Source organism: Helianthus annuus, chromosome 10 (genome assembly GCF_002127325.2).
Source record: "Helianthus annuus cultivar XRQ/B chromosome 10, HanXRQr2.0-SUNRISE, whole genome shotgun sequence".
NCBI classification, from domain to species: Eukaryota; Viridiplantae; Streptophyta; class Magnoliopsida; order Asterales; family Asteraceae; genus Helianthus; species Helianthus annuus.
In genome coordinates this window covers 13,868,804-13,878,864 of record NC_035442.2, presented here as the reverse complement: position 1 = coordinate 13,878,864, position 10,061 = coordinate 13,868,804, and the positions used below count along the sequence as shown (strand labels likewise).

The 10,061-nt window shown below is 36.0% G+C and overlaps 1 protein-coding gene across 5 annotated transcripts; it reads left to right on the top strand.

Annotated features, from left to right (window-relative positions):
• Window positions 1–550: 550 nt before the first annotated feature.
• LOC110884050 (histone acetyltransferase GCN5) lies at window positions 551–8,483 on the top strand. 5 transcript variants are annotated; one of them, XM_022131721.2, is made up of 13 exons: window positions 551–1,295; window positions 1,652–1,716; window positions 1,818–1,898; window positions 2,406–2,477; window positions 2,623–2,791; window positions 2,963–3,006; window positions 3,230–3,329; window positions 3,566–3,634; window positions 4,747–4,801; window positions 4,915–5,030; window positions 5,806–5,899; window positions 7,697–7,838; window positions 8,163–8,483. In XM_022131721.2, the coding sequence occupies exons 1-13, from the start codon at window positions 720–722 to the stop codon at window positions 8,227–8,229; spliced, it is 1,650 nt and encodes a 549-aa protein (XP_021987413.1). In that variant the 5' UTR covers window positions 551–719; the 3' UTR covers window positions 8,230–8,483. The 5 variants fall into 5 exon arrangements, 4 of the variants coding, with proteins under 4 accessions (XP_021987413.1, XP_021987414.1, XP_035835000.1 ...); XR_002560877.2 differs by lacking the exon at window positions 5,806–5,899 and having other exon boundaries at window positions 602–1,295; XM_022131722.2 differs by lacking the exons at window positions 7,697–7,838; window positions 8,163–8,483 and adding an exon at window positions 5,118–5,234 and having other exon boundaries at window positions 602–1,295.
• Window positions 8,484–10,061: the final 1,578 nt, after the last annotated feature.

The following is a 10,061-nucleotide window of genomic DNA, read 5'->3' as shown; positions in this document are numbered from 1 at the left end:
AAGGTTTCAACAGAAAGAAAGATAAGTTGGTGACAAAAAGAAGATAAGCCACATTAAAATAATGGATGGGCACACAAATCAATTTCCATCAACCAATCAAATTTGAGATAGGATATGAAAATTATCTATATATACATAATTCCTACAAAGGAATTATGTGTGTCTCATATTGTAATATTTCAAATAGAGTTTCTTTTCATGAGAGTTTACCCCCTGGTTTGGCCTAGGGGGTGACATTTAGATTCGATTCTTCTTTAATTAATAAGAATTAATTATTGAAGATATATCGCTCTTACTGTCTATATTTTTTACTCTTTTGAATATTTATATACTTCACAAACATCCGTCTCAAAGAGCGAAGAAAGTTGCACCGTTCTAACAGGGCCGTCGTAGGGGACCAACAGCCCTTGGGGCTTGGCTTTCAAGCCGGGCGTGGGGCGGAGGGACATGCTAGCTGGCTTGCTCTTTTTGTATTATTTTTTTTAACAATCTGCCAAACCCAACCCAAGCTCAACCCACGCCCCGCCATACTCCGGAGACACGTAACCAGGCGGTGGGGGTAGTCAGCTAGTTTCGAGGAGCATCGACTTCCTTTATCGTCGTTACAGTTCCGTTAAAATCACCCCCAATTTTTCCGCAAAAACCCTAACCCCCAAATTCAAAGCCAATCATCCATTCCCACAACTCCGAAATCGAAACCCTAATTCCAGATCTCTCCAATGGACACACACTCATCTCACCTAACCGCACCACTCCGCTCACGCAGCTCCCAATCCCCCTCCCCATCCCACTCCGCCTCCGCCTCCGCCACATCCTCCATCCACAAACGCAAACTCACCGCGCCTGATGACCACGCGCCGCCCTTCCCCTCCTCCTTCTCCGACACTCGCGACGGCGCACTCACCTCCAACGACGACCTCGAGAGCATCAGCGCCCGCGGCGGCGCTGACTCCGACGACTCCGAAGAGTTCGAGGACGTTGTGGACGACGATGAGGAGGAGTATGATGATTCGTCGATGCGGAACTTTACGGCGTCCAGATTGGAGAATAATGTTGGATCTACCGGGAGGAATACGAAGATGAAGACGGAGAGTAGTTCGGTGAAAGTTGAGGCGGCGGAGGTAGGGAAGGATGGAGGTGGAGGCGGAGGTTTGGCGGAGGTTGGTGCGGTGGCGGTTTCGGTTTCGACTCCCGGTGGAGTGGTGGTGAAGGATGATACGGTTAAGAGTATATTTACTGAGAATTTGCAGACGAGTGGAGCGTATTGTGCCAGAGAAGAGAGTTTGAAACGAGAGGTAGTTAAGTTTATCAAGTTTTGATTTCTGTTTAAGTGGAATTATGTTTTTAATTATCTGGATATGGGATGAGATCGGTACCGGTACTGAAAATGATTAAAATGTAAATAAAATGCTGTACCGATCATGGCGGTATGGTACAGGTTTGGGTACCGGTACCGATGCTGTAACCAAGAACTATAGAAATGGGTACCAGTACCGATGCTGTACAGTCGGTATGATTCAGTATTGTACGGTGTCGGTACTGTATTGTTGTCAAATCAACGCCACCTGACTCAGTGGTGTATTATCGGTAATTTTGTTCTTTTTTTTATTGTAGTTGTAGATTTAGTGAAACAAGTTATTGTTATGTGCAGGAGGAAGCAGGGAAACTCAAGTTTGTATGCGTATCGAATGATAAAATTGATGAACATATGATGTGGTATCTACTGTTCTCTTTTAATTTGCATAGTTAATGTTTTTTCACCTTGATGAATGGTTCGGTATGCAAATGATAAGATTGATGAACATATGTATTTACAGGTTAATTGGACTGAAGAATATATTTGCAAGGCAACTACCTAACATGCCTAAGGAATACATTGTTCGTCTTGTGATGGATAGGTATGCTGTAAGCAATATAGTATGATTTCTCTAAACGAAATTGTTCAATAATGTAAACATGATGGAAGGAGACTGTTCTACACAGGAAAATTATGGGGGAAAATTATTTCAAATAGAAAATATCATAGAGTTGGGTGACATTAATTGATCTGTAGATAAAATCCGATTAAAGTTTGCAGATAAACTCATAAACCAGAGAGGAGGGAGGTATCATATGATGTTGCTGTATTTTGCATTTAGACTTGAATACTTGATACCGTTGTAAACGTTTTTGTGTTCTATCTAGCATTACCGGGAGTTTAATGGATACTGACTGTCTTAATAAAACAAAATTGAGTCAACTAGGTTTGTTTGCTTCCATTTATTCGTAAGCTAGATTGTTCAAAGCTGCTGGGTTTAATTTCTGATGTTTTGTGTGGTTCTTATATGATTGTTTTTTGTTTTCTTTATAATAATATATGAATTGTGGGCATACACTAAATGACCCTGTAATATTATTTTATGCAGAAGCCACAAATCTGTAATGGTTATCAGGCGCAATACTGTTGTTGGTGGGATTACATATCGCCCTTATCTCAGGTAAAAAAGGCTTCATGTGTGACATTAAGCCAAAAGTTTATAGAGATAGCTTTTTGTGCAATCACATCAAAATATCAAATATACCATCTTTTATTGCTCTTTTAGGTATTTCATTTGGTTCTTTGTTGTTTATGTGACATTATAGCCAAAAGTTCGGAGAAATAGCTTTTTGTGCAATCACATCAGATGAGCAAGTGAAGGGTTATGGCACTAGATTGATGAATCATTTAAAACAACGTGCACGAGATGATGATGGACTTACTCATTTTCTAACTTACGCAGACAACAATGCTGTTGGTTATTTTAATAAACAGGTTAGAAAGTACTTAGCTTCTTTGTAATAAACTTTTTTTTTTTTTCAAAGCAGACATGGATGTTCAGAAGAAATAGCGTCATATATATTTCGTCAACTTCTACTTATAAAGCCTTTTGTAATGCTTTTTTTTTCTTTTTTCTAATTTAAACATCTGTTTATCCGTTTGTAGGGCTTTACAAAAGATATATACTTGGAGAAAGAACGGTGGCATGGGTATGTATGTATATATGAAATTTAAAATGTTCACACATCTTTTTTTTAAATCCAAACTGTGTGGTACTTCATTATCTGTTTTAGATACACAAGTGTGAAGTGACATATGTTTCTCATTTACAATGTACTTGGTATCTTACTCCGTTAGATTTTTCTATCTGTGTTCAACTGTTCATGTTGTTTTATAATCAGTATTAGTGGTAATGGTAATTTTTCTCTATAGGTATATAAAAGATTATGATGGAGGGATTCTTATGGAATGTAAAATTGATCCAAAGCTTCCATACACTGATTTATCAACCATGATTCACCGTCAGAGGCAGGTAAACTGATAGGACCAGAATAGTATTTTATTGAAAAAAATGAAAATACAAAATCATATCTTAGTTCTCATTTGTAGAATTATGTAATTGTGAATATAGTATTGTTACATTCTGGATGATGAATGAAAATAGTTGAACAAACAAAGACAGCAGAAACCCTGGTTTTTTTTTTTTTTTTTTGCTTGCTAATATGTACCTTTTTTTTATGTAACTTTTCATTTCAATTTGTAATTCAGGCAATCGATGAGAAAATAAGAGAGCTCTCTAATTGTCACATTGTGTACCCTGGTATTGATTTCCATAAGGTATGCTCATGTTACTTATAACTTACCACTTCACCATCTAGAAGCCACATTCATTTCTGGAAAGCAGTCATTATTTCTTCATGTGCAATATACACGTGTGGGTGTGTATATTATATAGATATATTATCTAAGGGAAAGGATATATAGGAAACCCGTAGTTAGGGCGGAAAACCAGGAAACTCTAACCTCCCAACATTTTTTTTGAAAAAAATACCACATGTAATATAAATGTTTTAAAGGGTTTTGAGCAAAAAAAAAATAATAATAATAAAAAAATTGCCGACAAAATATTTTTAAAAAAATGAACAAGTTTCTGTGTAACATATGTAACAATCCTGTGTAACATATCTAACAGTCGTGTTACGCAAAACTTGTTTATTTTAAAAAAAAGGGAAATTGGCCTGTAATAATCCCATCTAGACCTTATTGGCCATTAATAATCCCACCTCAGAATATTCCCCCCACCAGTCCCACCTTTCACCTATTTTTCCTACAATGGTCCCCCGTTAAAAAACCTTAACGGAGTTAAGCTTTTTTCCAAATTACAAACAGATTTTTTAGGGCTTTTGATTAGAACGACGATACGAGTCCATTGATGTAAAACTTGCCTCGAAACGGTGCTCCAAACGATGAAAACGGCGCTTCAATTCGGGTGTTTAAATTTCCAATTAACCAAAATCAAGTCACTTGGAGCACCATTTCGAAGTAATTTTTACATCAATGGACTCGTATCATCGTTCTGATCAAAAGCCCTAAAAATCTGTTTGTAATTTGGAAAAAAGCTTAACTCCGTTAAGTTTTTTTAACGGGGGACCATTGTAGGAAAAATAGGTGAAATGTGGGACTGGTGGGGGGAATATTCTGAGGTGGGATTATTAATGGGCAATAAGGTCTAGGTGGGATTATTAAAGGCCAATTCTCCTAAAAAAAAATCCTATCGGCGCTTTTTTTTGCTCAAAACTCTTAAAAACATGTATATTACATGTGTTATTTTTATCAAAAAAAAATGTTGGGAGGTTAGAGCTTCCGAGGTTTTCTCCCTAACTATGGGTTTTCTCCCAATACTTTCACTATTATCTAAAACTGATATCATATTTGCACTCTGTTTCCAGAAAGAAGCTGGAATTCCAAAAAGGATCTGTAAACTTGAAGACATTCCTGGGTTGAGTGAGTCCTTTGACCCCTGCTGTTATAACAGTTTAATAAATCGTTACTGAAGTTTTCTCATGTCTGAACACGTTTTTTATTTTATGAGATTACCAACTTAAATTGAACTACAGGGGCAGCTGGGTGGACTCCTGATCAATGGGGACATTCTCGCTTCAAATGTTTCAACGCTTCCCCAGATGGTACCTTAAGTCCAAAGTTGACTGGATTCATGCGTTCCATTCTAAAGGTACGTTTGTTAAATTAATTCATTTCAAAGTTTTATTAAGACAATTCTTGATTAAATTAATAGAATAATCACTTCTTGAATTTTTAGCCACCGCATTTTGAGGCTGTTGTGGTGCAAGAGAATAATCCTAAATGTCCCAGGATCTTGTATTCTTAGTGAGTTCTGATTAGAGCGTGCTATTTCAACCAGTTTAAGTGAAAACAGGTCAATATGTGTTATGTTTGATTCCCAATAACATGTGAAACTGAAATTTTTATCACTAGTTTTATCCCTACCTTTTGTTATCGGTATTTTACTTCTATTATTAGTATATTTGTTTTCGTTCTCTTATATATACTTTACTTTATTTGTATTTTTTATACTGTCAATAAAGAAATGTTTTTTTAGAGCTGGGTCATTGGGAGCAGCCTCTCTATCTCACAGGATAGAGGAAAGGTTTGCCAACATCTCATTTTTTTCGGTACGTTTGTTTATTTGTTTGTTATGTAAAACTGTAAAACGTAGCTTGAAAAGTAAATGGGTCAAATGGTTCAGAAGTCACACAGCTTACACAAGTGCTTATGACCTACTAATCTGCTCTATTTAAAAAGTTGGATCAGTACTGCAATAAAATGCTTTTTGTAGTCATGGTTAATATAATAAATATATCAATTTAAAATAAAACAAAGGAGAAATAAGGGTTTGTTCTCAATGTCCTTTCATAATACTGAGTATTCATTACGCAAGTTAACTTATAATTTCTATAAATCTGATGATGAGAATGTGATGTAAGCAGGCAATGCTTGACCATGCTGATGCTTGGCCTTTTAAGGACCCTGTTGATGTACGTGATGTTCCGGATTATTATGACATCATCAGAGATCCCATGGGTAAATTTTTACACACAGTAAATCAATCCCAATATCTATTAAATATTTACATTGATGTAAATATTTAACACTAATGGGCAGCAATTCCTTTCAGGACATTGAAATAATCAAGTTTTGGGTTGGCTAATATAAACCTTGTATTAAACTGATCAACCCGAACACAACCCCTTGATAAACAACGTGTTGGCCCCTTAACCCTTTTAAGTTTAAGGGTTTTTAAGAAAGTTTCTGTTTAATTTTAAGAGGGAGGGATGGCAATGGGTCGGGTTTAGGTAATCCCAACCCCAAAACCGATTAGATAAGCTTGTCCCAAACCCGTCCCAAAACCCGTCGGGTTTCTAACGGGTAAATACCCACTGGGTATCGGGTATACCCGCGGGTTTCGGGTAACCCATTAATTTTAAAAAGTTTACCCGTTGGGTACCGACCCAAAACCCATCGGGTACTACTAATAAGTTACATTTAGTATTATCACTAAAGAAATATATCAAATAACTATAATGTATACGGGATAAAATAAAAATACCTGTGTGTATAGAAAAAAGGATGTATTATATATTTACATATTTAAAAATATAAAAGAAATTATATATGGTAAATGGGTTTACTTTATCGGGTAATTGGGTCGGGTAAACGGGTATATCACCAAATCCGAAACCCATCCCAAACCCGAGAAAAAAATAAAAACTAGTCCCAAACCCGTCCCAAGCCCGATTAACCGACCCCAAACCCGTCCCAGATGTGCCGGGTTTCGGGTTTACCCATCGGGTTCGGGTTCGATTGCCATCCAGGGAATTATTTAGAAAATGTTAACATTAAAAGTTTATACTTTAATTCTCTTTTAATACACATTCTGAATTGAAATGAATTTTTCTTTACTCTTCACCGACTTTTTATTTCCCTATTCCTTTCCATCCAATTCTTGTAATATGTTAAAAATATAAACCTAAAGTTAATTGGAAATTGGAAATGAGAGATAATGGACAAAAACAATTGATAGTGGACAAAAACAATTAAAAAGAAACCAGTTACAACTAAGATTAATTTGAGTCGGACTCATTGGTAAGAATTAAAAAAGAAACTAGTTACAAAAAAGTTTAGTTTGAGTGGGATTCATTGGTTTTAATCGTTACCAACTCGGGGTGCAAACGAGCTGAGCCCGAGCTCGATTAGCTTATGAGAGCTCGAGCTCGGCTTGATTCGAGCCTTTTGTTTTCAAAGCTCGAGCTCGGCTCGTTGGTATTTTTTCAAGCTTGGGCTCGGCTCGTTTATCATCTAGTAATTAATGTATGAAATAAAAAAATATAAATAATTTTAGGCCTGCGAGCTCAATAAGTAAAGCTCGGACTCGTTTACTAAATAAGCTTAATTTTAGGTTCGGGGTTGGCTCCTAAACAAGTTTAAATAAACTCGGCTCGGCTCGTAAACAAGTTTAAATAAGCTTGGCTCATTTACACTAAGGCTCGACGAGCCTGACGAGCTTCACATGCCAGGCTCGAGCTTGGGCTTGACAAACAATCTAGCTTTTTTTTTTTAGGCTCAAGCTCGGCTCGGGCTCGATGAGGCTCGGCTCGTCTCGAGCTTTTTCACGAATCGATCTTGAGTAGCTCGCAAGCTGCTCGGCTCGTTTGCGCCCCTATTACCAAGTCACGTGGTATCACTCATGTTGACAAATGGACTTTTAAAGGGTTGCCGTGTTTGACACGAATGAATATAAATGGGTCGTGATCGGGTTCACCTATTCAAGCCGCCAACTCGATATGGTTGACACCCTAATGAATGCTTAACTGATTGTAGATCTTAAGACCATGTCAAGACGGGTTGAATCTGAACAGTATTATGTAACACTTGAGATGTTCATTGCTGATGCAAGGAGGATGTTTGCCAATGCTAGAACATATAATTCTCCAGAAACGATTTATTTTAAATGTTCCACCAGGTAATTTGTTTTATCCGCTATATGTGTTATACGTTTGTGTGACTTGTATTTCAAATTTGTTCATGCTTCTTTTCTGCAAATAATATATAGGTGACAATTATGACCCATTTATTTATTATAAATGGATCTCAAACGGATCAAATTAAGAAACAGATTTGTCATGTTAGTTTCGTTTTTTGTAACACAATTCCTGAATTTGTTATTACCACGAAAATGTGAGTTAAAAAGAAGTTTTATAGGTTAACCCACCAGCCCGATATATAATGTAGGTTAACCCACCAGCCCGATCTATAATGTTGCTAACAGCTGAAATTTGTTATGCAGGCTTGAATCGTTCTTCTCGAGTAGAGTTCAGGCTGGTGTCCAATCGTTTATGAAAATTCAGCAATAAGAAGCGAAAATTGAAAGATCATTCGTTGTCGTAAATTTGTTGTGTTTATTTTGTAGTGTAATTTATATAGAACACGACTATAGATGCTCAAAAATCCTGGTCCAGGTGATCGGTAAGTTTAGAAATGCAACTATCAGGTTAGGGCTGGTGCATCCATTGTGGGTCGAACCATGCCTTGTCCTGAACCATAACCATATGCTTCGTCTTTGTTTAGTATTTTAACCATCAGCCGTTAAAAAAGTTGCTTTAAATCATATTAGACAATTAATATAGATGTATGTATTTATTTAGAGGAATTAGAGTGTAAATATATATCCTATATAATCTATTGTACTTGGGATTTAACACATAAAATTCTTTGACCACCACGTTTATTGGGTATTAGAGCTTCTATGCGGTCGCACCTCTAATTCTTGCTACGATTATTGCCACCAGTAAAAGGTTGTCAACGGAAGCTTTTAGTTCACTTTATTTCAACCAGTTATCAAATTGCGGATGTGTTCACCAAGACGTTATCTTCGCAATGGTTTCCATTGTGACGGTTCAAGCTATAGCTCGGTTCTTGGTCTTAGCTTCCAAAGGAATATTTGACAATTAGTATTGTTAGATACATGTATTTATATCTATATTTATATTAAGAGGCTACCTCTTAATGAAACCATTAAGAATTTTACCAATGAGAAGGTAGAAGAATGTGACATGTGATGTTTACCATTCAGAGGTTACCTCTTAACCATTCAGACTTGAGGTTACCTCTTATTCATTCAGAGGTTTTAAACCATTAATAGATAGCATCTGAATGGTCATTAAGAGGCTACCAAACAGCCCCTTATTGTAATTGTGATTTGACACAATAATACAATTCCTTGATTACCATGTTTATTGAATAGTCTCGTTCCTTATTTATTTGAACGACAACGGTTACTCACTTCTAATTTACACGAAATTAATCCTAATCTACTCTTTGCTTGGGATTGAATTCAATACCTCTTGCTAAAAAATGAGTCTTAACCAAGTGAGCTAAGCGTCACATTGACGAAGCATCTCATTTGATGTCAATTTTTATCCCTATTTTAGTTTTGGATGTTAATTAATATTAACATACACATTACACAAATGTATAAAGTCATAAATGATAATAGTTAGATTAAAGTTTATGAAAATGCTATAATTAAAAGTAAATGATGTTATGAAAATACTATAATTAAAAGTAAATGATGCCAATGAAGAAGGCTGGGTTGCTCTACATATTTTAGAAGTTAATAGTGAAGTCCCAAATTTTATTAGTTCTTTCCTTTCTACACTATCTTTAATGAACATTTTTCTACAATAAGATTTATCTATGCATATTACTAGATCATCTTATTTATTTTATGCTGATTTTCAGAATATTACTTTGTTGGTGTGCATAAATATCAGTGCATTTTTTTTTCAAAATTTATCAACACATACAAGCATGGAAACTTATAAGAATTAAATGTGATTTTAGTCCCTGTGGTTTGACCATTTTACCAGTTTAGTCTAAAGGTTTTATTTTTCGTCTGTGGATCCAAAAAGGTTTCATCGTTACCATTTTACTTCACTGGGTTAACTTCATCCATTTTTCTGTTAACAAGAAGGGCAATTCGGTCATTTTATATGGCCAAATTGCTCTTATAGTTAACAAAATTTCATATAAAATGACCGAATTTCCCATCTCGTTAACAGAAAAAATAGATGAAAGTTAACCCAGGGGTCTAAAATGACAATGGTGAAACCTTTTTCGACCTACAGATGAAAAATAAAACCTTTGGATTACACTGGCAAAATGGCCCAAACCACAGAGACTAAAA

Coding starts and splice junctions, on each gene's coding strand:
- LOC110884050 (XM_022131721.2), top strand. CDS start 720: ATGGACACACACTCATCTCACCTAACCGCACCACTCCGCTCACGCAGC. Junction 5,900..7,696: donor CATCATCAGAGATCCCATGG/GTAAATTTTTAC, acceptor AACTGATTGTAG/ATCTTAAGACCATGTCAAGA. Junction 7,839..8,162: donor TATTTTAAATGTTCCACCAG/GTAATTTGTTTT, acceptor TTTGTTATGCAG/GCTTGAATCGTTCTTCTCGA.